Consider the following 27952-nt stretch of genomic DNA (forward strand, 5'->3'; position numbering starts at 1 on the left):
TTATACTTCACACCCTATAATATGTATTTTATTTTAAAACTGCTTCCATTCCCCCAACACTGGATCCAGAAGTTGCATTCTGTTTTCCTATAGTTTTAACATCCCTTGGACACCTGGACTTTGCTCAACACCCTCCTTCACAAGGACAGCCATCCACAGCTCCATTTATTCATCTTTATCAGGCATTTACTAAGAACTATGGATATAAACTGGGTGCAGTGGCATGTGCCTATAATCCCTGCAGCTCGGGAGGCTGAGACAGGAGAACTGTAAGTTCAAGTCAGCCTCAGGAACTTAGGAGGCCCTAAATAAATTAACAAAAAAGTAAAAAAGGGCTGGGATGTGGCTCAGTGGTTAAGCACCCCTGGGTTCAATCCCTAGTATCAAAAAAAAAAAAAAAAAAAAAAAAACTAAGGGTATAATGATGGATTAAGAAGTGCTCTTGCCATCAGGGAGGCTGATGGTTCACTGCAAGAGACATAAATGTAAATAAATTGTTCTTAAGACTTTCCCACAGTCCATAGCTCATTGGTGGTGGGACTGAGACTTAGCATCCAGTTTTTGTGCCTGTAGTTTAGTCTGATTCATTCCCCACCATACCACCTCTCCATCAAACACTGGAAAGACCTTGGGAATGGATTAACAGCTCACATTAGCGAAGTAGAAACACTGAGCTCTTGAGTTTGCACCCTGGAACCTGCATGGGTGAGTATTTCACAGGGGTACATTGTATTTCCAGACACGGTTGATTCCGGAAGGTTGCTTGAATGTTTCTGGTACCTGTAATTAATTGTTCATGACTGGCTAGGATGGTTACCTTTGGTCTGTGTGTTGGGTCTGAATGGCTTACAAACTTCAACTTCTAAAATAATCTTCTATCTCTCAGTTGCTAAAATTATGCCACTTGTTCCTCCAACCTCCTTAACTTGCCATCAATTAATTTAATCAACATATTTTTACTGAGCACACATTATGTGCCAGGCAGTGGACTAGGTTTACACATAGAAATACGAAACCATGTTTTCCCTTTCTTGAGAGGACCGAGTCCAGAGGTGGACCTAGGAGTGGCACCTAGGCAAAAGTCTTGTTAGCAGGACTTCTGATCCTTGCCAGCCTGGAGGGCAAGTCACAGTAAAGGGTTAACATTTCACTGGTTCTATGCCCACTTCTGAGGGATAGGATTCCAGTCCTTGTAAACTTCTGATAATTCTGGGTGCAATGAGAGCACGTCTTCTGTGGACTAGTCTCTGTGTGTCTTTCTCTTCTGCAGCATTGTCTTCCTGTCTTGCTGCAACTAGCTGTGGGGATGTCTCCCACTTGCTCCCACAGCCAAAGAAGCTCTGCAGTCATGGTGCCAGAGAAGCCACCATCTCTACTGGCTTTTGGGCAGGAGAGCTCCCAGCTGGCTGATGTCAGAGGTCACGCTCCAGATGGACTGTCCTGCTGTCCAGGAATCCCTTGATACTGCCTCAGCCCAGGAACCACCTCTCATCACTGCAGAGGCTGCAGCACTGTCCCTGAAGACCCTGCACTTGGCAACATGAAGTTATAACGCCCCCTAGGCATGAAGTGATAGCTGCTCTACCACTAAAGGGAGGGAGCCTGGCCACTGACCAGGGGGAGTGAACATAGAGGAAATGGCCGCCTCGTGGATGTCTGTGTTTGCTTCCATAGTACTTCCAAGTCTTTTCATTAGGAACTTAAAAAAAAAAATTCACATCATTCTTTAAGAGTTTGTGAGAAAGGAGCCATATTTAGATAAGACATCTCCTTCCCCATTCCTTCCTTTCATTCTAAATTTACCTCCCTTCCATACAGGCAAAAAGACTGCATTCCCAGGGGGAATATTTGGATATCCCTTTGGGGTCTTTACGCCCCTGTCACATGCTCTGCCCAGTGCAGGAAGAGTTGTTGATATCGATGGCCATGATAACCTAAATGATTAGGATAGGGGGAGGGGTCCATCCCCCCACGCCCTCCCTCCCCCATAGACCTACAGTCTCCCTGCTGCCTGCCATGGTGGAGGTGGGGGGATAAGACATAAAGGTAGGAAACCTCTTCCATTTACACCCAAGACATACTCCCCAAGCCTGTGTCACCATTAGTAAAGCTGATATTTTTTAAAAATATTTTTTTTAGTTGCAGATGAACACAATACCTTTATTTTGTTTATTTTTATGTGGTGCTGAGGATCGAACCCAGTGCCTCACACATGTTAGGTGAGCGCTCTACCACTGAGCCCTAGCCCCAGCCCAGTAAAGTTGATATTTTGATCAACTTTATGTCTACTCTTAGTCTAATTTGAAACCTCAGTTGGAAGTGAATGATGAAACCAAACCTATAACATATTACATTTCCATTTTTCTTGCTTTTCATTTATTGCCCTAAATCTAAGGATGGGAACACCGGAGTCCCCAGTAGCCAGCCTAAGACTTGGGAGCCATGTCATTATCATGCCTCCCCTCAAGGAGGCTTTTACTGAGCCAGTGGGTCTTGAATTCTGTGCATTTCCCCCCTTCTCTTGAGCTTTTCTGACTACATCTCAAGTTCTTTTTGAGGTTTAAATTTTTAAGTTAAGCTCAGTTACTCAACCCAGTACCCCTGCTACTTGTAATGATAATTTTTTTTAGGACGGGGTTTTTCAGTTTCAGAACCACTGATATTCTGAGCCAGGTAACAGTCTGGATGTTGTCCTGTAGAACACACAGTGGCATCCTTGGCCTCTGTACTCACTAGAGGCCAGTAGCACTCTCTCCCCCATCTCCAGTTGTGAGAATTCAAAGCATTCCAGACTTTGTCAAATATCTTCTGAAGAACAAATTCACCCCTGATTAATGGTCATAGAATCATTTTTACGGTGCAAACAGGAGGTACTCATAACCTTCTGTGATGCCTGCTTGACTTAAAAATAGATTTCCTACCACCCCATTCATATTCTCAAGCATCCTATGAATCAGCTATATGATCCAGCCAGCACCTCTCTCCCTCAATTCTATTACTTAATTCTATATGCCGAGGGGATTCCATCTCTGTACTTACAAATTCTACCTTTACTGGTGTACTGTGTTTGAAAAATGATCAGGCTCCCAAAGCAAATTTCTCTAGAGGTGAGTTATTTTCTCTTAAACATTATGTCTATACTTAGGATAAATGGGAGAATAGGTTATTCTAGGAACTGCATGTCTGAAAACTTAGATTCAGTATTATGGGGAATTGTAGGCGTTGCTTCAGATTGTCATATAAAAGACTGTCAGTTGTTGCATATTCATGAGAGGAGACCTAAGTCCTACTTCATCTGGGATATGACTCATCTGGGCTGTGGTAGAAGAAATTCTGAAAGGAGCGTGGAAGGGAGAAATTGATAGCATCCTTCTCTGGGTTGCCAAGCTCCAAGGTGAGTGATGAGAGTCTTGCAGTAGGGGGAAATGAATCACATGGAAACACCAATGAGTTTGATCATTTATTGATGCCACACAAAGGCAGGCTATGATTACAGTCTGACTTTAAGTACTGAAGCACCCACCAAAGTACCCCTCAGGGAGGCCAAGACAGAGGGCTGGTGAGGCAGATTAGAGACACAGGGAGAGCAACAGGTTGGGTCATGGGTGTCAGGCAACTACTTTGAAGGACAATGATAAGTAGAAATGTGCTTTCCCACCATGTTATTTTTAATGACATAACTTAATAATACTCAAAGTAGCAATATAAACAGCAAGAAATATGCTGGCTAGGTTATAGCACCAGGAAGTTCATGTCATGTGGTCTCTCCTGGGAAAGTGGATCACTGTGGATTGAGCACCAGATAAGCTTTCTCAGAGCTTCATCGTCAAGTCACAAAGGATAAAGCCGAGACCTATACTCTCTGGGGTAGCAATGTGTAACTTTCAGAGTTTGGAGGATTATAATCAATTCCATGTTCTAAAATAATATAATCCCTCAGACTGTGTTACTTAATGGAGGGTATCAAAAACATCCCCTTGACTGTCAGAGAGCATCTCACTGGATGCTAGTATAGACTTGGGCTGTCTCTGGAAATGGGATGATAATGCACTCTTGTTTAAGAAAAGCTTTCAAAAACAGAGCATCCCTTCACGAGGAGGGAAATCCTTGTACCATGAAGCGATTTTCTGGCTTTAAGAAAATACTATTAAGTTTCTTAGAATATTGTTCTTTCATGGTGTACTTATATTTTGGTGTTCAAGAATTAAATTAATCCACAACTTTTTAGTGAAGAACTAACTCTATCACTGTGAAAGGCAATGTAAACCAAACTATATTTTAGAATCTAATGTATTTATGCACCACGCCCTGTAGTAGCCCTCTTGGGTTAGATAATGTTTCCAGTGTCTCTTGGCATACTTCTCACCTGCTCGTCCAAGGTGGGGAGAAAGGAGGATCTGGATGAAGTAAAACAATAATTCTGCTTTGTGTTGGCCCCTGTGGGCATCAAAGAAACAAAGACACCATCCAGATTCTTGCCTTCAGAGTCTTCCAGTTGATCTAAGGCCCCTTTACTACTGCAAGCACGGGGATCTGCCTGCAGAACGCTCATCGCTGACCACCTGTAGCTGAGTGACTGAGAATAACTCATGACAAGGACACATGATGCATGACAGACAACTGTTCCACAATGCAGCCTCAGTACAGGAAGTGAATGTCCAAGACTCAGGACCAGGGGCCAAATTTCTGCCCTTGAGAAACTGAAGAAAGATCTAGAAGAGAGCACCTGGCCAGACCCCCTACCCATGCACATGTCTACCATCTTGTTTACACATGGGTCATAAATGACATGGTCCTTTTTGTGTTTTGGGAAATCTGACCTCGTTTGATTTGATGAAGTCAGTAGGAATCTGGGTTTGTTCCTGAGGTTTACAAACTTGGTCATACCCAGGTCTCTGATGACATGTATCTGATGTTATGATATTACAGTATCAGATTGAGTTAAATCAATATGGCTTACTAAATTAATTCCCTTAAAAACCTATAATACACTTCAGGGACAGTTTTCGTGAATTGCCTCATTAGGAAAAATCAGATTATCCTCCAGTCATATCATTAACAATTTGAGTGTCTTCTCTCAAAACTCTTATTTAACCAGAGACAGTCATCGACCAGCAATGTTTAAAATGTTTAAAAGACAGAGAATACAAGAACATAATATTTACCTAGAAATAAATTCCTTGGCTTTAGGTAAACACTTTTACTTTCCTCCTGGTTCTGTTCTATCCTGAATTTCATCCCAAGTATAGTGTTTTATTTTCCACAGGAGTTTACCAGAATAATATACACTAATGGCTTGAAGAAAAGTAAAAAGCAAATAGTATAAACTGAAGTTCATGGTATCTAAGCAATAGAATTGGCATTGACCAGCAACACCCATTCCACACTTATCAGAAGATGTCCTTGTGGAAGTCTCATATACTCCTATCCATTTGTACGACTGTTTATTTATATTAGTTCTGCCACCATCTAGATATTAGCACCATTTTTCAATAGCACCATTCTGCTGAATGGACAGATAACTAAAGAGAGATAGGGGACTCTGTGTCTCATGATTAAGTGTATCTGTGCATGAGTCTGAAAATATACTGCCCTTTACATGAAGGCCACCTCCTCCCCATATCAAGAATTAGTTCTGAGGTCTTCTTCTCTTGGGGCTTATACTCCTCCTTCCACCTTCCTTCTCTCCAAGTTCCTGAAATTGGTTTATGCTCTGGATTCAAGATCACAGCCTATTGTCTTGATCACCTGATGGGAGGTAGGAACATCCAGAATAAGAACTTTAACTTTCATTTCAGGTTTTTTGACTCTCCTGACTTGCCCCTACCCACAAGGTAAATATCGGTATTTTCAATTCTGTCTTTTTTGGGGAATTGCTGAGGATCAAACTCAGGACCTCCTGTGTGCTAAGTCCTCTGAGCTACATCCCTAGCAGTAAAAGACCTTTAAAAATAAACTTATGGGTACACTGAGGCACAGATAATCATTACATCACTTTGAATAGTTTTCCCCCCTTTCAACTTAAGGGGGGAAAGTTTGCACTAATTTCTTGTACTTAATATGATTTACTTGGTTTTTTGAAATACTGTCATGCAGGGTTCTTTTTCCTGCCCTAGGGGAGGTGAGGGTAAGTGGCAGCCTCATGTTGGTTGTAATGATCTTTGTACACCAAGACAATATTGGGACCTGAGCTTGTGACACAGGCAGGCATCAGGAAGAACAAATGAAGCAGGGAACCTCACTTGCTGTTCTGTGAAGGAATGGGTACATGCCAGGAGAGTGGGAGGAACAAAGGGCTCACATTTCCTGTCTTTTGCTAGAAAGAGGGACATCAGTTCATTAGCTTTTCAAGATTTTGCATAGAAATTGTCCTCAAGTTGGGAATGTGTTCTGTGTAACCAGCCTAAATTCCTTAGGCTGAAGCTGATATCTGTGTCCTCGTAGTCTAGGGTCTTAGGGCTGGCACAGGACACTAAACAGTCCAGCTATGGAGTCCTACAGGGATTGAGGGGTAGATTGAGGGATGCTGTCAGCACACTCTCCTCCTGTCCTCAGGAACACTGGGAAAAGAAAGCTGTTCTCTCCTGGACGGATGCATGAAAGGAATGTTCCTGAAAGCTCCCCATGACCTTTGAAACAGCAGCTGCCCCAGGCAGGTGTGGGGAAGAGAATGTATACTTCAAGGTGAATTTAAAAGATCATTTGTTCCCTGGGTAATTATGGCTCTTTTTCCTGACACTTTTGAGGTAGACTGGGAAAAACCTGGTCTGTTTTCATCTTTAAGGGGGGAAAAAAACATCATTTCACACACCTGCCTAATCTTTCACCTTTTGTAGGAGCTGATCCCAGGTGATGTGGGGTTCTCCTAGATATTTTACCTTCCTATCAGGGAACACCAAAGGTGAAAGTCCCAGGCTTCCTGTGAGGGACATTCTGTGGCTAGAAGAACGCAGTTGTTTTGTTTTGTTATGACCCAAAGTTGAACCTGAAATGTGTAAAGCAAAACTTCAATGATGTGGCCCCCAGGACCCAAATATGTTCTGGTCAGCAAGTTGCTGCAGTCTAGGGTGGAGGATGGCTTCCTTCTGGACTTAGAAGGGCTTTTTGAGTGACTGTTGCCTTCTTTGTCTCTGAGTCTGGACGTGTGCCTGGGGGCATGAGACGCAGCACTGAGCCCTGATGGTGGGCACAGAACATTTCTTCATGCCCTTCAGTGTCTGGCAGAAGCTGGCTGACAGCCTGTCATTGGTGCAAAGTAAATCTGTGGGCAAAGAAAAAAAAAGAGAGAGAGAGGTTGGGGGTGGGGGTAGGGAGAAAAATTAGAAGATTATCCTTTGTAAGTAAATGAGCACAACTTCTATTCATGTCAAACTTTATATGTCTACCAAGAAAGGACCTGTAGCTATTCATAACAATAGAAGATGTTCAATGAACATTTGCTGTTTTTTCTTTTTCCATATTTTTCACTGGTGCATTATAAGTAACAGTGGAGTTTGTCGTTACATGTTTGTATATGCATGTGATATAACAATGTAATTTGGCCAATTCTGTTCCCCAGTATTTCCCCTTTTCCTCCTCTCCCCTCTCCCTGGGGGTCTCTTTCCTCTACCTACTGATCTTTCTTTTCTTCTTAAGAAATTCCTCCCACCTTTCTTTCCCTTATCCTGTCTAGCTTCCACCTATGAGAGAAAACATACAACCTTTGACTTTCTTTATTTTCTTGCAAATTACTGAATAATGGCTGAATAAAACTTTGCTGTGTTTATATAACACATTTTCTTTATCTTTTCATCCATTGACAGACACTTAGGCTGGTTCCATAGTTTGATTATTGTGAATTGTACCCCTATACACATGGGTGTGCATGTATCACTCTCGCATGATGACTTTAGAGTAAATGTTGAGGAGTGGTAAAGCTGGGTCACCAGGAATGATTGCTCCATTCTTAATTTTTTTAGGTAACTCCATACTGATTTCCACAGTGGTTGTACTAATTAAGAATCCCACCAACTTTTCTCCTACATCCTCTCCAGAATTTATTATTTTTTAAAATTCTAATTTGTTATATATGACAGCAGAATGTATCACAATTCATATTACACATATAGAACACAATTTCATATCTCTGGTTGTATACAAAGTACATTCACACCATTCATGTATTCATACATGTACTTAGGGTAATGATGTCCATCTCATTCCACCATCTTTTTTATCCCCTGGTCCCCTCCGTTTCCTTCCCTCTCCTTTACTCTATCTAGAATTTGTCTAATCCTCCCTGCTGAGAGCCGTAGCCAAGTAGGAATGATGCATGGCATTTTTGGTTGAAAGGTGACCCCAGCAAGCCATTGAGATGATAATGATTATGTTAAGATGCGCATTCAATTGGAGATTAGACCCCTGCTGTCTGCCTAGGCCTGCTACTTTGGAGCTCTCATGGGACTCCCCGGAGAGTTCCCATTGGTTAGGGAAGTGCAGTAGGAGGGAATTCCGGAGGAGGGATTTCCTGTGGGCGTAGTGTGTCTGGGGAGAAGGCTGCGTGCGTGGCTTTGGCGGGAGTTTTGGAAATAAAGTTTGTTCCTGCTTCAGTGGCTCGTGATTTGTGCCCAGCCAGACTGTGGCACCTCCCATGCTCCCCCTCCCAACCCAACTATGAATCAGCTCCTTATATCAGAGAAAACATTCTGCATTTGGTAATTTGAGATTGGCTAACTTCACTTAGCATTATGTTCTCCAACTCCATCCATTTACGTGTAAATGCCATGATTTTATTCTCTTTTTGCTGAGTAATATTCCATTGTGTATATATACCATATTTTCTTTATCCATTCATCTACTAAAGGGCATCTAGGTTGGTTCCACAGTTTAGATATTGTGAATTGTGCAGCTTGGGAGCAAATTTTTACCACTTGCACATCATAGATAGAGCACTAATCTTTAGGGTATATAAATAACTCAAAAAGCTAAACACCAAAAAAACAAAAACCAATCAATAAATGAGTCAAGTGTCAACTGAACAGACACTTCTCATAGGAGGATATATAATCAATCAACAAATATATGAAAAAAATGTTCAACATCTCTAGCAATTAGAGAAATGCAAATCAAAACTACTCTAATTAAAGATTTCATCTCACTCCAGTCAGAATGGCAGCTATTAAGAATACAAACAACAATAAGTGTTGGCGAGGATGTGGGGAAAAAGGCACATTCATACACTGCTGGTGGGACTGGAAATCAGCAATGGAGATTCCTTGGAAAACTTGGAATGGAACCACCTTTGACTCAGCTATCTCACTCCTCAGTCTATACCCAAAGGACTTAAAAACAGCATACTCCAGGGACACAGCCACATCAATGTTTATTGCAGCATTTATTATTGTTTGTATTCTTGATGACTGCCATTTTGACTTGAATGAGATGGAGTCTCAGTGTAATTTTGATTTACAGTTCCTTAATTGCTAAAGATGTTGAACATTTTTCATATATTTGTTGGCTATTTGTTATTTCTTCTTTTGAGAATTGTCTGTTTAGTTTGTCCAATTATTAATTGGGTTATTTGGGGCTTTAGTGGTAAGTTTTTTATATATTCTGGATATTAATATTCTGTCAGAAAAGTAGATAGTAGAGATTTTCTTCCATTTTCTAGGGTCTCTCTTCACATTCTTAATCATTTATTTTGTTGTGTAGTTTTTAAATTCAATGTCATCTGACTTGTTAATTATTGGTATTATTTCCTGAGCTTTAGAAGTCTTATTGAGGAAGCCATTGCCTGTGCCTGTATGTTGGAGTGTTGACCCTATGTTTTCTTTGAGGAGTTGCAAAGTTTTTCATCTAATTCCTAGGTCTTTGAAACATTTTGAGTTGATTTTCATGCAGGGTGAGAGAGAGGGATCTAGACTCTTTCTTCTACATACTGATAATCAATAATCCCTATTCTCAGTACCCTTTTTTGTTGTTGTTAACAAATCTGTTCTTTCTTCAGCATATGTTTGTCTGTGGCGATTTTTCCTTTTTTTAATCTCTGATTTTATTAATTTGGGCTTTTTCTGTTTTATTTTAGCAGTTTGGCTAAGGGTTTATCTATCTTGCTTATCTTTTCAAAGCACCACCTCTTTGTTTCATTGATCCTTTGAATTTTTAAAATTATTATTCTCTATTTAATTAATTTCATCTCTGATTTTGTTTAATTAACTAACTTATTTGGTACTGGGGATTGAACCCTGGGGTGCTTTACCATTGAGATATACCCCCAGCCCTTTTTATTTTTTAGACAGGGTCTCACTAAGTTGCTTATGGTCTTGCTAAATTGCTGAGGTTGGCCTCAAATTTGCAATTCTCCTGCCTCAGCCTCCTGAGCTGCTGGGATTACAGGTGTGCACCAGGGTACCTGGCTCTTGGCTCTGATTTTAATTATTTAATTATTCCTTTTACTGGTTTTGGAATTAAATTATTAAATTAATATTAATTATTAAATTAAATTATTCTAGGGCCTCGAGAATGCATCATTGTGTTCTTTATTGTGATCTTTCTGATTTTCTAATGTAGGCACTAATAGCTATAAACTTTTCTCTTAGAACTGCCTTTATAGTATTGCAAAGGTTCTTTGATATTACATCTGTATTCTCTTTTGATTCTAAGAATTCTAAAAATTTCTCCCCTGATTTCTTCTATCATCTGTTTATCATTCCAAAGTGTCTTGTTCAATCTCCATGGGTTTATGTAGTTACTGTGGGTTTGTTTTTAGTGTTGATTTCTAATTTTATTCCAACATATTCATGTAAAATGAAAGAATTATACAGATTTTTTTTTAATTTGCTAAGAGTTGCTTTATGGCCTAAAATATAGTCTATTTTAGAAAAGATTTCATGAGTAGCTGAGAAAAAAGTGAACCCAGATATTGCTGGATAAAATATTCAATAAATGCCTGTTAAGTCCATTTGATTTATAATATGCTTTAGGTCAGAAGAGGCTTTGCTGAGTTTATGTCTAGATGACCTATCTATTGTTCAGAGAAGTGTGTTGAAATGATCAATATTATTGTGATGGGGTTTATCTGAATCTTTAAGTCAAGTAGTGTCTGTTTTATGTAATTAGATGCACCAATATTGGGGCCATAAGTATATACTATTATTATATCTTCTTGTTGGATTGCTCCCTTTACCTGTAAGAAGTGACCTTCGTTGCTTTTCTGATTTATTTTGGCTTGAAATCTGCTGTGTTGGATATGAGAGTAGCTACTTCTGCTTGTTTGGGGGCTTCATTTGAATGATATATCAATTTCCATCCTTTCAATTTCTGTCTGTAGCTGTGGTTGTCTTTGCCTATAAGATGAGCTTCTTGCAAACAGCATATAGTTGCATCTTATTTTTTAATCCATTCTGCTAGCCTGTCTTTTAATTGGAGATTTGACCAATTACATTTAGTGCTATCACAGAGATAGTTATTAATTACTGTCATTTTGATTTATTTCTGCTGTTTAATTTGGTTCTATTTCTCATTTGCTTAGCTATTCTTCAAATGTGATTTGCCCATTTGTGAGTTCTGGAGTTGTTTTTGATTTTTCTGTGTGAATTTATAAGTATTTTCCATATTGCTGGCTTAGCAGTTATAAATTCTTCCTTACTAAATTTCTCATTCATATCTTATATGACTTCCTTTACAAATTCAGTTTTTTTGTGTGTGTGTGTGTGTTCTTTTGGAATTCATTGATCATTTTTATAATAATTCTTTTGAAGTCTTTCTCTGATATTTTATTGACTTCAATATCTTTGGGGTCAGTTGTTGGTGAACCTTAGGAAGTGTCGTGTTACCTTGTTTTTCTGGTAGCTGTGGTTTAGCTCTCATCAGGCCTGTGGGACTTTGTTGGATGGTATCTGCCCTGGAGAAATTAGACTAACACACCCATAGGATTGGACAGATTCTGATCTCTGCTGTCTGGATCTCACAGGCTTCCCAAGAATTCTTACTAGTAGTTCAGGGAGTCAACCCTCCACAGGTTTTACACACGGCCCATGCACATGGCCTTCCCAGGCTCAGTCATCAAGTGTAATCATGCCCACCTGCTCAGTATCCCAACCCTCTCCAGCTGGTCACCTCCTAAACCACAAGACTTAAAGGGAAAGTGAGTTGCACTCACCCTCACATGTCTGACTTGAATTCCCTTGGGTACAATCTTCTCTGTGCCTGCTTCACTCACAGCTAGATCCATTCTAGGCTATAAAGAGTACTCACAGTGTATTCTTGCTGGGATAGTATGGCAGTATCTGCTATGATCTCAGGGGCCCCCACAGCAGCAAGCTGTGGTGGCCTCCTCAAGATGGCTCCCCTGCTCAGCTTTCCACTTGCCAGTAGAGAGAGTACTTTTCAAATATCAGCTCATGCAGTCTCTGGTTCAGCTAAGTTCAGGCTCATGTTCTGTTATACAGGGTTTTCTGTGCCAAATTTGTTTGTTGTTCTCTCTGTTCTATCCCTCCCCTTTGCCGCGAACCCATGCTGCTGCTGCTGCCACTAACTACTGGATTGGCTCCAGAGAGAGAGAGAGAGAGAGAGAAAATTTTTTAATATTTATTTTTTAGTTTTCGGTGGACACAACATCTTTATTTTATTTTTATGTTGTGCTGAGGATCGAACCCAGTGCCCCGTGCCCTGTGCATGCCAGGCAAGCACCCTACCCCTTGAACCACATCCCCAGCCCTCCAATGTACTCCTTCTTATCCTTTGTTCAATGTACCAGAATTTCTGTATTTCTAAGAGTCTCTGACTGTCCAGTGTTGGATTTCAGTGAATTTCCTTTTTCACCCACCTCTCTGAGAAGCAGTTATTTCTGCTGCTTGAAACCTGAGCCACAGAGCAACAAAAATGCAGACTTCCTCTAATCTGCCATCTTGAATCTCCTCTTTGTACCTTTATTGTGTGTCAGACACTTAGTGTTTGTGTTAAACTGACGAATCTGTCATAATTCATCATTCTTGTATAGTAATATTATGTATTTCCTCCATACAATGGTTACCTGCTGGGTGAAGAATAGTTCCCTACTACTTGACTATGGGTTCAGCTATATGACTGACTTTGGACAATGGGATGTTAGCATCCATGATCTCTGTAGGGCCTTGGAATGAGCAGGAGGATGGGCTTATCCTAAGGAGCTTCAACCATCATCATAAGGAATCTAGCTTGTGGGGCCACCAGAACAAAGGAGATGAGACACACATGGAACAGACCTAGACCCAATCCCTTTTATCAATTTGCTCAGGCTGCCCTCACACTTGTGATCCTCTTGCCTCACCCTCCCGAGTATTTGGGATGACAAGTATGTGCCACCATACACAGCCTCGACTTTAGTTTTGAACCCTGGAGTAAAGGAGCATCTTGTTCTGTGGTGTTGCTATGGCAATAGTTGAATGCAGCATTTTACATTCATCCCTTCATGGAATCCTCACAGCAGTTTTAGCAGATAAATCTTCTTTCCGCTTAAAAAATAAGAAAAACAAGGTCTAGAGTAGCTAAGAACTTGCACAGTGTTATCCAGCTGATATGTTGTTGTGGCCAGATCGGAACATAGCTGTTTTGACTCTACAGTTCATGCTTTTATCAATCATGCTATTCACAGTGGCAAGTCATCAACCAGTCAGCCAACTATCCCTGCTTCCTGAGCATGGCTCAGTAGAGTGAAGCATGCAGACATATAAATTGTGGATTTTCCCCTCCTGAACTGTGTAATGTGGATGAAGGCATGAGGCATGCACAAGTACTTCCCATAGTTACTATGCAATTAGTCACTCAAGTTTCCTGTTCTTGTTCTTCTTTAACTAGCTCTGGGCCAGTATATCCCTTCATTTTCTTGGCCTTGCTTTCTTCATACAAGAATCAAGGAGTTTGAGTGTGTTGCTCAGGGACTGCTCAGGCACACGTTCTTCAAGTGGTATTCCCAATGCACTGGCCCACATTCTACTGGTCTAGAAGGAATTCCATAATGCCCAAATCACAGCTTTTTCCTTATAGAAAGCGAAATTGCTTCAAACACCACTTAAGTGCCTCTTGAAACTCTGGTTGAATTTCTTTTTTCTTTGCAGAGAAAAAGATTTTAACAACCCTGAAGGAAAGAATTTCCACAAAAGCACAGGCCACTGTCCTTTGTATACCAAAGGGGTCAGTAAAGTAGAAATTGAAGTGATCTCTTCAGGACTCCAAACCTGTGATTTTTGCCTCTATATTTTTTCACCTTTAGATCAAGAGAATAAATATGCTTTTGACCACCTTAGAACTCACCATTGACTGTGCCCTGTTTTTTTTTGTGTGTGAAGAAATTACTTCATCCGTTAGCAGCCACAATCCCATTTTGCATGCAAGTTTTAAGTGTACTTAGAAATAGGTAGCATATAGTAATTCTAGAACCCCAAACCTCAAACCTCAGTCTTTGTTGTTGATTCTTTTCTTCTTCAGTCCTCTTATTTAAGCCTATTGTATTTTTTTTTAAAAATAAGCATCTCCTAAAATTCCAAAGAAAATTTTCTTACATGCTCTGAAGTTTCAGAGAAAGTATAGTTTTGTTTGTTTGTTTTTTGGTACCAGGGATTGAACTCAGGGGGACACATCCCCAGCCCTATTTTGTATTTTATTTAGAAACAAGGTCTAACTGAGTTACTTAGCTCCTCACTTTTGCTGAGGTTGACTTTGAACTCGAAATTCTCCTGCCTCAGCCTCCAGAGCTGCTGGGATTGTAGGTGTGTGCCACTACGCCCAGCTAGGGTACAGTTTTGACCAGGCATTCCTACTGTGAAATATTCCTTTGAGCTCTTCATCTCCCATGTTCCCACCAGAGCAGTGGTCATTCATGGGGCATGGACCATGTATCACCTGGGGTGCTGTTCAGAACAAGAACAGGCTTCCTCCCTAGGCGTCTGTCTTTAAAAGAGGGCCCAGCATGGGAACTCATTTAGACAAGACTTAATTACACCAGTTTTCCTCACGATGGTAAAACAATGGAGATGGTAACACAATGGAGTCTTGTTGTGTTCATTAGCTAACTGGATCCCAGCCCTGAAGTAGACACAATGCTTGTAATTAGGGGCAACATGGAGAAGAGATCCCAATTTTTCTCTGCCCCAATTTCTTAGCCAGCCTCTCCTAAAGCCCTTGTGGATAGTGGATAGAGAAGAAAGCTGTGGCGTAACTGTTTGCCTCACACTGTTCCTGCCTTGATTACATGAAGACTCTGGGGTTGCTGCAAAGAAGAGGGAAGACACAGAAAGTGTGAAGGCTTAGCCAGTATCCCAACTCTCCACCAAGATAATTTGAGCTATGCTGGCTCACATGGTTACCTTGTCTCAGTCTCCCAACCTGGCTACCATTTGCTTAAGCATGGCACCACACTCTGTCTGGGACCGTTCTATAAGTGGTATGTAAGCTTTTTCTGTTGAAGGCTAAGTATGCAGTTTTTTGAGGAGGTGTCTGCTATCATAAGAAGGAGAAGCTCTCAAAGTCTTTAACCCTGTTGTGTGTTGAACTGTGTCCTCTGAAGTTTAAGTGTCCTCCAAAGTTGAAGTCCTGGCCATTGGTACCTGTCAGTGTAAACTAATTTGGAGGTAAAACCTTGGTGGATGTAATGATGTAAATGAAGATGAGGTCATTCTGGAGTAGGCTGGACCCTTCATGAGTGGTGTTGTCCTTGTTAGAAGAAAATAAGAGAAAGAGAAAGACACATAGAGGAGAAACTCATATTAAGTCACGAACCCAGAGAAGAAAGATGACCTTGTGATAGTGGAGGAATAGATTGAATTGGCCCTGAGCCAAGAAAGTCAAGGATGCTGGAATTTACCAGAAGCTAGAAGAGAAAATCCATGCCTGATAACAGCTTGATTTTGGACTTGTAGACACCACCACTGTGATAGAATGTATTTGTTATTTTAAGCAACTCAGTTTATGGTAATTTGGTGTGGTAACCCAGGAAAATAAATAAATTAATACATCTTCTCACTCATGACAATAACAACCATAGCAACACAGGTACCATTTAATAAGCATTTATCACGGACTAGACAATGTGCTATAGACTATACCATATATAAACTATACCACTGGATCCTTAGAGAAATTTACTTATAGGTATATCTGTTCTCCTTTTAAAAACGAGTGTTCCAGAGATGTTTAGCAACTGGCCCAACATCACAAAGCTGGTGTGCAGATAGATGGTGCTACTGAAATATGAATGTTGTCTCAGTGGCTCTAAAGCTTTGCCTCCAGGAGAATGACTCTTTTGTACTGGAGATGGGGAGGATGGACAGGTCCTCCCTGCCCAGAGCAGCTTCATTTGCTCGACACAGGAGGCCCCCTTATCAGATTACATCAACAACTAAATGACTGAAAGAGTCTTGACCAAGCCTGGTGCTGTTGCCTGATCTTGGGAGCCAGGAGATCACGAGCCTGACTTCCAAAGATCCTCAGAGCCCCAGAAATATGCTGGGCCTTTGCACCCTACTGTTTGAGAGTGGGAACCAGAAGGAAGAGTGGAGAACAGTGGTGGCCTGTGTTGGTAGTTTGTGTTCCAGGCCTTTGTTTAACGGCTCATTTAGACAAGACTTAATTACACCAGTTTTCCTTATGATGGTAAAACAATGGAGGCTTGTTGTGTTCATCAGCTAACTGGATCCCAGCCCTGAAGTAGACACAATGCTTGTAATTAGGGGCAACATGGAGAAGAGATCCCAATTTTCCTCTGCTTGTTCAATAGAAAACATACTTGGAAATTTAAAGGAACAGTGATTTGCCTGTTTCCCTGCAATCAGCTCTAAGTTGAAAGGATTATATGTTGCCTATGAAAGAAAGTTGAAAAGCAGTTTGAATGCTGTTGACAAATACAGTTTTCATAACACTTAGTGCTCTTTGTGGCCTGGACCCATGTCCTGCTGGTAGTGTCCTCAGGTTAGCACTTTCAAAAACTTTTATCTTTTGGTCAGTCATGTTTGTTGAATAAATTATGGATAAGGAAAGTACAGTCTATTGAGAAGAGGTAACTTGGCCAAGGGAGGAAACTAAGGATCCAACGGTATCCTATTAATCTGGAAGAATAGCCTTCAGTTGAAGATTGATAGACTTGAATATTCATTTGCATCAACACTGGATCTAAGTACTGTTTCTATTTTTTCCTCATCTTTTCTGCTAAATTTCTATCAATTCAAAAGTAAGAACAAATCACATAACAACAAAACCTAAGAATGATATGCATGAGTTTTCTTTGTTTCTTCTTTTTACCCAGATACTTGAAAAGGGTTTTCAAATTTCTTCTATGGAAATGGTGGTTCTGATTTAGATCTTAAATTATTAAAAATTCAGATGGTAATTAAAAGAAGTGAGATGACCTGTAGAAAACCAAGCCTTATATATATTCATTCCTGATCTTACATGGTGGATATAAGGGTGTGTTTATTGTGATAGTTGGCTCACAAGAATATTGGCATTGAGTGATTTATTTTCAAAGCATTTTAGAGAGTATGGGGTCAGGGTGGGTGGTTGGCTTCTCACAGAGTTTCTGGCAACTGGTCTTTCATGTTGCTTCTGTATGAGTAAGCATGGTTCTGCTTTCAAGAGAAGCTAATAATTAACTTTTGTTGCCCTGATAATTGTCAGTGAGTGGAATTCATTGTTATTTACATCTTTGCCAGGCAACTGTTAGCCACCATTTATTCAGTATGAAATTTCAAGACAAAAAAATAACCATCTGTATATTTACTTCAGTTTTGGTTATTGAAGATTGTATTTTCCAGCAATAAGACAGTTAAAGACAAATTACATATCATTAAAAACAACAACCCTAACACCAAGCATGATCAAACAAGAATAGATGGCTGCTGCAATAATATAGAAAACAGAACATGGAAGGAATTCCATAGCCTCAACATTTTAAAACATGGTATCATGGGAGGTGATAAAATGAGGAGGGTCTCAAATCTGCCCTTTTGTCTGCAAGAGAGTACTTCTCAGATTTCAATGGGCACCTGAATCTCAAGGGGACTTTGTTTAAATGTAGATTCTGATTCAGTTCTAGGGTGAGGTCTGAGATTCAGCATTTCTAGAAAATTCCTAGGAGATGTGATGTTAATTCAGCTCGTCTAGGAACCACACTTTGAGAAGGAACAGTTTGAAAGCTTAAACATTAATACTACTTCTGAAAATGAGCCCTTGGTGGTTTCTTTATTTCTTGGAATTTCCCACAAGGACAATTAAAAACACCCTCAAATTCAAAAGGCAGTAAGAAAGAAACTCCACATGATAATCATTTCTAAAGCATTTTTCTGCCTCAGTGTATTTTGGTCAAGATTTCCAACTAAGATTTCTCTCCTGGCCTTCACACCTATGGAGCAAACCATTCACAGGACATTCCTACCTAAATGATTCTCAGGCCTCAACAAACAGGTCCTAGCCAGAATTCATGATCTTACCCCACTCTCCAACCCATACCTGGGTTTTCTCTCTCACTGAAATCTTCAAGCTGCCAAAGTCAGAAATATGGTCATTAATCTTCCTTCTCTTTCCCTGGCACAAAGTCCTGTCAAGTTTTTCTTTTAAGTCACTCTTAATCTTACTTACTTCTCTTTATCTGCATCTCTCTTGCCCCGGTTCATGCCATGTGGATTGTTTGCATAGGTGTCACCTGTGGTATCACCCTGCTACAGTGTTGTCTTCTTCCTGGTATTCTTGAACTTTTTGCCTGAACTTTCTACTTATCCTGTAGTTACTCTGGTGTCCATTGCTGCTGCTCTCCCAATTTAAGTTTGATGTCCTCTCCAAATACTCTCATGCACCCCTTCCCTCCTGTGCCATAGTGCCTGCCAATGGTTTATAACTTTGTTTCTTGTTTGACATTGCATCTGGCATGGAGTATTATATGTTGAATAAATGCATGATTTGGAAATAAACAAATCAATGAAAAATATTTTCAGAATTAACTCTAAGGGCAGTCTCTGTTGGATGCCTTTGTATCTGGAAGAGGAAAAGCACACATTTCACAGCTTCTCATCTTTAAGGATCTTTGGGGTAAAGATTACCACTTCTTCAGGAACAACATGACCTTAGTTGGAGTGTCACAGTCACATCTTTAATTAGGTGCAGAATAAATGCATCCTGATGCTATAAACCCCAACTTCTGGACTACATCTACATGAGGCATTCTTCATTTTTTAACTTATATAGGTAACTATCAACAACATCTTTTCTCCCTGCCTGAGAATGTTCTCTCCAGGTTCTTAATTTAGTTTAGAAATCTTGCAACTCATTGGAGTCGCAGGTATCAATGAAATGGACACGTAAGTTCATGGTTGATCCCTCTCATTTATGGAAAGGAAAGTATAGTCTATTGAGAAGAGGTAACTTGGCCAAGGGAGGAAACTGAGTGGTTTTATGATGAAGCATTTGTCTTTTTAAGCACACTTCATATATGTTATTTAAAATATTTGCAACAACTCTGTAATGCTCTTCAAAAGAATACTGAGACTTAGAGAGTGAAACAACCTGACAAGGTCACAAAGAAAAGGGGATGCAAACCTATTGTCCTTTTCCAAAGCTGGATTCTTGTCACTTCTGAGGAAGTATGGCATGTGAAGAGTGAATCTAAGATCCAGCTTGGTATTCTGGTCCTGATATCACCACACCAATGTATCAAAACATTCTACTTAATGTCTCCAGGCTCCCATAAAGTAACTAAGGTGATCATATAATATATCACAAATTGGATTTTTTTTTTTGCAGTTCTGGGGATTGAATAGGTCCTTGCATGTGTTAGGTAAGTGCTCTACCATTGAGCTAATTGCAATACTTTTTATTTTTTATTTTTCTGAGTACCAGGGATTGATACCAAGGGCACTCAACCCTTGAGCTACAGTCCTAGCCATTTTTATACTTTATTTTGAGACAGGGTCCTGCTAAGTTGCTGAGGCTAGCTTTGAACTTGCGATCATTCTTCCTCAGTGTTCCAAGAGCTGCTGGGATTACAGGTGTACACAACTGTTCCAGGTGTACACAACTGCTACATTCAGTAGCAGATGATGCCATTTTTTCCCTGCTCAGCAATCTCTCTTTTGGATTTCTTTTGTCCATTTTCATGTGCCACTCCTTACCCATACCCAACTTCCAGCTTCATTCTCTTTAGTCTCTAATGCCAGATAGCCCGGCTCTTTTGGAGAACTGCTGGAAGCCTACAGGAGCTCCTATGTCTCTCCAGCAGCAAGTATTAAATGCCTGCAAACTCACTTCCCTTGGAGTATCCCTTGGTCAATAGTGGACAAGTACAGAAGTGTGAAAATCCAGCTCAATGGTTCAGGGTTAAGATACTTCTTAGGTATAAGAAGTATCAGTATTACACTCTGGAGCTCCTTTGCAGACCAGGCTAAAGCTGGGACTTCAGGTGCATGGAAGGACATCTTGGCTATGCCTCCTCCCTCTGCTGTCCTGCTTTTCCCACTCCCATGATGGTCTTCCCTGGGGGCATTTCCTTAATGAATCCCTTGCATACATCCATCTATTCACCCCAGAGTCATCTTCTGGGGAACCTGATCTAAGCCAGTGGAACTAGATTTATAGAGAAGACCATTCTGTACTTGACTGGGTTCCTGAGAAAGGCTGGAACACTTCTCAGACATTTTTGAAAAAAGAGAAGTAATTCCCATTTGTATGGGATGACATCAGTATAAACATGATCTAAGATAAGAAAATGGATGAGATAATCCCTCAAGGAATTAGAGTCAAACCTCACCAAACCAGACATCTTGCTCCCAGAGTTGCTGGCTAACCTCTTCAGCACTAAAATTCTATGTTCAGCAAAGGAGACATAAAACTATACACAGTGGAATCATGCAGAGTAACTTATGCAAAGTTCTCTCCCACCATCCCACCCCAACAAACCCATTCACTCACCAGCACAGGCTTGTTGGTTGCATTTTTGAAATTCTGGGGGTCTGGGTTCATGATCACATAGGCATCCATCTTGGCCTTCAGCTGTATTGTTTTCTGATGGGACACAAAGGACAGTTCTCTTCTTAAAGCCACCTCCACAGGAAGCTGTGCACTGAAAGAGAGGGATACACAGAGAGTTGGACCAGGACCAACCAAGGGAAAACTAGCAGAGCACCTCTAACCCCACCATAGTCAAGTATTGGAACATCTCAATCACTACACATTTTTTGAAGGAGCTATAGAATAAAGACACTAATAATTTGGAGATGTGATGTAGGGAAGTATCCTATGTTATAGGCTGTTGGGTAGAATTTGGTTTAGTTTACTGCTGATTCTCTGAAGAACATGTACTTCTTTCCCACATTTGAGAATGGTCCATTACTCCTACCACATGACTACCCATGATAATACCATGGACCCCTGCCTACCCAGCCACACATGATTGGCCAATTGGTCACTGTCTTGAGAATCTGGAATTGAGATTTGGCAAAGGATTCCAACTGAGAGTGAACTATGCAAACGTTAGTGTAGTTTGTACCCACATTCCTTGCCAAGTAAGAGAGGTAGAGAAAAATATATGACAAAAAATGTGAGTGGCATTAAGTATATGCTTAGAGACATGTTGGAATGAAAGATGGCATGCTTATAGGGTTGGCATGCTTATAGAGTTTATGCCCTTAGTTCTACTGAAAACTCACCACCCAAACACTCATATTGACTTCATGAATGTATGGAGTGAAACACACGGAGAAAGGTAGAATTGCAAACAAAATAGAAGAAAACTTTGTTATCTGGGTCCTGGGGCTTTTCGCTTTCCCTGAGAGTAGAGATATGTGGGATATGTGGGAAAGGAAGACCATGGTGGAATGGAGGGAAAAAAGTTTCAAATGGAGGTAGGAACAGGATTGTATATAGAGATTGGGAAGGAAGCTGGGGGCCAAGGGGTCTTTGAGATTGGGTCCGGATAGACCACGTGTGGTCTCAAGCCACTCTCACACATAAGATTCTGCTGCAATGTCATGACTGGCCATCTGCAGCAGGAGGGAGATTCTCTAACTTGTGGAAGCAATTTCTATTAGGTGATTCCTGGGGATGTAAGAAAATGTTTCTGAATTTATCGAATGTGCACTTTTCTAAACTCTTTTTCTGCTATGTAACATATTTTTTTTTTGTGGTATAAAACATACAATTTACTATTTTTAACCATTTTTAAGTATGCAGTTCAGTAGTCTTAAGGATGTTCACGTTGTGCTCTCACATCTTTCACCATCCATATCTAGAAGCTTTTCATCTTACCAAACCAAAACTCTGTACCATACACCAAGGACCCACCATTCTCATCTCCACCCCGAGCTCCTGGAAACCACCATTCTATCTTTTTTATCTCTCTAAATTTGACAATTACAGGTACTTTATAAAAGGGGAATATGTGGTATTTTTCCATTTGTGACTGACTAATTTCAAGTATCATAATGTCTTTGAGTTTTGTCCTTGTTGTGACATGTGTCAGAATTTCCTTTTTAAGATAGAATAATGTTACATTCTACACCTGCACCACTAAATTCAAAAAAAATTCATTTGGCATTTGAAATATTATAGAAGACCCAACTCACTAGATGAGAGAATTCTCATGCTGGGACACAACTGATCAACTCAGAATAATGCTACCAAAACCTCATTTCTCATAAAGACCTCCCAAAGGATAAAAGGAGAAAGGTGGCATTTAAAAAAACACCCACTGTTTTATTTATTTTGTTCTCTATATAGCTTAGAGCATGGTGATCTGCATGGAACTTCACGTTTGCATTATAAAGTCAGTTTTCTGTGATTAAATCTGAAGGCAATTTTATTCAGTGAATTCATCTCAATTTCTCCATGGATGTGGGCAAGAAGCAAAGAATAAGAAAGAAGTAACTACTTAACTGATCCTGAATCAATGGAAGTCTGCAACAGAGGACAGAAAGAACAATGATGGAAAGTAATCAAGCCAGAATATGATGAAGAGTCCTGCACTAGGATTCAGGAGATTGGGGAATTCATTCCATCTCTTTCTTCCTCCGTAAAATACGTCCATTACATCAAGACCAAATGACTTCTTTTCCTGTCCTCTGCTTCCAAGAAAGAGACAAAACTGGACTAGTCCTGAGTGCTGAAGCCATGCGGCTCCACTTTGACAGAGCAAATTAGGCTAAAAGAGCTAATTATTAGCCAAGCACAAAAATAAACAGAGGCAATCACTGTGCATTTATTAGCCCACTAAAATAGCTTGTGATTAAGATGCATGTTTTTTTTTTTTTTTTTTTGTATTTAGTTGGGAGATTAAGCAGGAAGCATGTTTGCTGATATGGGTTTTGTTGATTGTGGTAATATTGTTTGGGGTTTTAAAGGGAAAGTATACATTTCTTAGTGTTACAATCTGCTCCTCTGGATTCAGTAAAACCAGGAATCCTTGTGCAGAACTGAGCACCCCAAATAAAGATGGGGCTAACCTCAATCCTCTCATATCAAAGGCTACTGATTATACTGTACTCTACATTGGCCTCATTCAATCCAAGATGCTCTGTCCAAAAGACCATGAAGGTTCTCTTCAGATTAAACTGGCTTGTTTGGAAAAGCTGATCCTCAAAGTTCAACAAATACTTGCTCTGTGAGAAGCTATAAAAGATATATGAAGACTGAATTCTGTTATTGCTGCCACTCAATCAACACAGATCAAATGGAAAAATATGAAGAAGAAAAGCCATTTGATGTTTTATAATGAATGCAAACATGTTTATTAAATGCCTTCCTTGAACTAATTAATATATGGCAGGCCATGTTTTATTGCACATGGGAGGTCTTCTTGAGTTCAATCCTTGTAACATTCATGTAAAACAAGATTTGTTTTTTGGTTCTACTTATAGAGAAACAGACCTTACTCCTCTGCACAAACTTGTTTCCTTTTAATGGTAGTAGCTGTAAATCTTTTGTGGAGACTCATGCCTTCATATTTGGAAAAAAAATCTTGTATTAATTCTTTGATAATGTTCCAACTACTTTTTCATTCTCCTTTTCTGAAATCCTATCGATGTTATATCTGCTGTCCTAATAATCTCAAGTTCTCATCTTTTATCTTAATTTCCTTTTGTTTTTCTTTTCATTTGCTTGAGAGATCACCTCAGAGTATTTTCCTAATCTTTCCAATTATTATTTTTACTTTTGCTCATAACTAAATTTTGAAACTTATGACTTATGGCTTGACTATGCTCTCCCTCACCACCTTGCTGGTAGAAGTGAATATTAAGTAGATGACTATTTATTAAGTGCCCTTAGTCATGCTAACAAAGGGGCAATGGCTAAGTAAGTTACATTAACTTGGTGGAATATTACTGGGAATAATGGTTGACATTAGATCTGGTTCAATCTACTTGGGGGAAAATTGACCTTGAAGTATGGTTTCCTTGGAAACTACAGAGTTAAGGTAAACACAGAAAATTGTGACTGCCATATGGCTAATAGGATATTCTGGATGTGTAGAGTTGCCCTAGATTGGGAGCCTGGGAGTTGGCATGTGATCTAGGGTATGTGTGATCAAAATGGTCTAAAATACTGACAGGAAACTAAGGCTGAGGCTTCTTTGTGCCAAGTGATCTTTGCACATCTTGGCTTTAATTCCTTGCCAACCACAAATACTCTGTACTAGTCAGGAAACAAATGAGGTTGTGTCTTGGATAACAGCTTCCTGAAGAGATGAGGCTGCTGTATCTAATATAATCCTGTTTGTATGTTTCTATGAAGCTAAATAAATACAATGTTAGATTCGACCCTATTGTGTTTCATGTGTCTGGCTACTAATGCCCTGCTGATTTGAACCAACATTTCAGCTGATTATGGCTTTGCAGGTATATAGCTGTGAATAACGATCATTACTAAGAGTATATAAGACTAAAAATATCTGGGGACATTGTGTTGGTCAAAATATTGCATTCGTCTATGTCATAAGTATAACCATTAATATAGATTCACATAAGAATGGGATATTTTATGAAAATAAGGATTCTCTTCTTGTCTCCTCCTGTCTCCCAGCACCTGGCCCTATGATCTGTCCCAGTGAAGGTAGCAACAAATTTCATAGAAGCATGTTCACTGACCTGCACCTCATGCTTGTGCTATGCCTCTCATCTCCTGACTCTGGGCTTTCTTGTTGCCAAAGAGACATGTGACATTGTTATAGTTTAAATATGAGGTGTCCTCCAAAAGCTCCTGTGTTAATGTTGGATTACGAGAGTTATAAACTAATCAGTCTATCCTAGTTTGAATGGACTGACTGGGTGGTAACTCTAGGCAGGTGGGATGTGACCAGAGGAGGTAAGTCACTGGGAACATGCCCTGGAAGGATGCATCTTCCCTGTGGCCTCTTCCCTCTCTCTGCCTCCTGGCTGCTATTAATGGAGAAACACTCCTCTGCTATCCCCTTCTACCATGATGTCTGCCTCACTTTAGGCCTAGAGCAATGGCTGACCAGGGACTGAACCTTAGGAACTGTGGTCTGAACTCAACTTTCCCTCCACTAGGTCATTCTGGTCAGTATTTTGGTCACAGTGTTGTGAAGCTCACTAACACAGGAACAGACCTATTCAGTACCTAAATATGGACAACTCAGAAGTAGAGGGACATAGGAAGGGAGACAAAGGGAGACAGGAACCAATAGATAACTCTATTTTTTTTTCTTCCTATCTTTGGGTAAACTGCCACAAGCAGCAGGAGTTCACAGAGATTTTAGAAGACCTTCACATGACAACCAACAGTCAGTTGCCTCCATCTTGAGTGCTGGTCAGTTAGGTAATGCACTACTTCATATTGGATCCTCCTTCTCTGCCTACTTCCTCTTTCCTATTACTGATGCTTCCTTGGCATTTATTTCCTAATAACATGTTAGATTTTGCCTTAAGACTCTATTTCCGGGATCCAGGGGCTTAAACATTGACATGTGCTTGGGAACTTCCAGATGCTGCGGCCTAAACATGGACGCCTGAGGCACTTGCAGATCCTAGAGCTAAACATGGATGCTGAGGAACTTCCGGACCTGGGGGCTTACACATGGACGTGTACTTGAGGAACCTCTGGATCCGTGGGCCTAAATATGGATGCCTGAGGAACTTCCATATACGGGCGCCTAAACATGGACATGCACCTTTGAAACTTCTGGATCTGGATCCAGGGGCTTAAACATGGATGTCTGAGGAACTTCCGTATCTGGGGGCCTAAACATGGATGTATGCCTGAGGAACTTCCGGTTGCTACCGCCTAAACATGGAGGACTGATGAACTTCTGGATCCAGGGGCTTAAACATGGATGCCTGAGGCACTTCCAGATCCTAGAGCCTAAAAATGGATGCTGAGGAACTTCTGGACCTGGGGGCTTAAACATGGACATGCACCTGAGGAACCCCCGGATCCGTGGGCCTAAATACGGACGCCTGAGGAACTTCCGGATCCTAGAGTTTAAACATGGATGTGCACCTGAGGCACTTCTGGATGCTACGGCCTAAACATGGATGTGTGCCCGAGGAACTTCCGGATACAGGCGCCTAAACATGGACGTGCACCTTTGAAACTTCTGGATCCGGATCCGGGGGCCTAAACATGGATGTCTGAGGAACTTCCGGATCCAGGGGCCTAAACGTGGACGCTTGAGGCACTTCCGGATCTGAGGGCCTAAACAAGTTCCCTGGAACTTCTGGGTCCTTGTGCCTATAAAGGGCAGGGCTTGACTCTCAGAAGGGACGTGGCTCATGAAGGGGAGCTGAGTATGGGGCCTGTTGGGGGGCAGACTGAGATGTCGCACTCTGAACTTGAGTGTGACGGTGGCCTCACTTCCCAGCCTTCCCCTGGGTGTCACTTCCTCCCCTTCCAGGCGGTGCCCGACCAGGCGCAGGGGCCAGGTCATGAGGAGGGACACCGACTTTCTCCTCGCTTAGCCAGGCGCCCAGCCTGGCTGGGGATGGGGATGTCTTATGACCCTAGCTACCTCCTACATCCCTGCCCCAGGACCTCAGGGACCACAGGTGGGGAGTCGTTGACATGATTCTCCCCTGGCCATTGACCCTCAGCCCCGGGGTCTGCCCAGGGAGAGCTCTGTCTCCCAGAGGGTCAGGGGGCCCCTGTGACCTTCTGCTCCTTACCCACCGTCATCCTGGGCGAGCAAAGGTTAGGACACCAGAGGCTACTGAGAGTGACATCTCCTAGATGGGTGGCTGGGGACTTTGCCTCTGTCCCCAGCCTCAGACACCGGAGGATCCCTCCCAGAGACAGGAAATAACCCCACACTGCCCAAGACTTATTTTTAAGCTTTGGATTCTGAAATTTTCCTGCTGCCACCTTCTTTGTGAAGCTAGTTTTTCAACAGAGACAATATTCCAGGGGGGAAAAAACAACAACAACATGGAGTCAATCAAACCAAGCTGACACATCTGGTCCTCCCAGAGAAATCTAGATTGGGGGGAGAACAGCCATTCTCAACTGGCGAAATAGTGAAGTTCCCTTGTCCTTATTTTGTGTAAGCAAAATAAATAATCTGATGTTAACTCATAAAATTATTTTTGAGGAGTGCTTGGCTCATAGGAAAACTGATTATGTTTTATGGAATGAAGTGTTCCCTGATTTTAAAATTAAAAATGAAGCCAATTAGGATTGTTAAATTGCACTGTCATAATTCTGTTCTTTGATAGCAGAAATAAATAAACCTTTTTTTTTAAAAAGTTATTAAAAGTTTAAAACTTGTCTTATTCAGCAATAAGAAATTAGATCTGATTATAAACAAAAATGTAAGAAGTACTTTGACACAAATACTTCATACACACACACACACACACACACACACACACACACACACATATATATATATATATATATATATATATATATATGTTGTAGAAGGACACAATACCTTTATTTTGTTTATTTTCTTTTATGTGGTGCTGAGAGTGGAACCCAGTGGCTCACGTGGCCAGGTGAGCACTCT

General features: G+C 40.8%; 1 protein-coding gene across 3 annotated transcripts in view; it reads right to left on the bottom strand.

The window, feature by feature from the left end:
* Positions 1 to 3467: 3467 nt before the first annotated feature.
* Positions 3468 to 27952, bottom strand: part of Adamts12 (ADAM metallopeptidase with thrombospondin type 1 motif 12) — a 299954-nt gene continuing 275469 nt past the window's right edge. For all 3 annotated transcript variants that reach the window (XM_071612648.1, XM_071612646.1, XM_071612647.1), the window contains 2 exons: positions 20911 to 21061; positions 3468 to 7261 (listed from right to left, as the gene is read on the bottom strand). In XM_071612648.1, the coding sequence (XP_071468749.1) occupies positions 7092 to 7261; positions 20911 to 21061 (321 nt within the window). In that variant the 3' untranslated portion in view covers positions 3468 to 7091. The remainder of the gene's footprint in view (positions 7262 to 20910; positions 21062 to 27952) is intronic.

Source organism: Marmota flaviventris, chromosome 5 (assembly GCF_047511675.1).
Source record: "Marmota flaviventris isolate mMarFla1 chromosome 5, mMarFla1.hap1, whole genome shotgun sequence".
In the NCBI taxonomy this organism is placed as follows: Eukaryota; Metazoa; Chordata; class Mammalia; order Rodentia; family Sciuridae; genus Marmota; species Marmota flaviventris.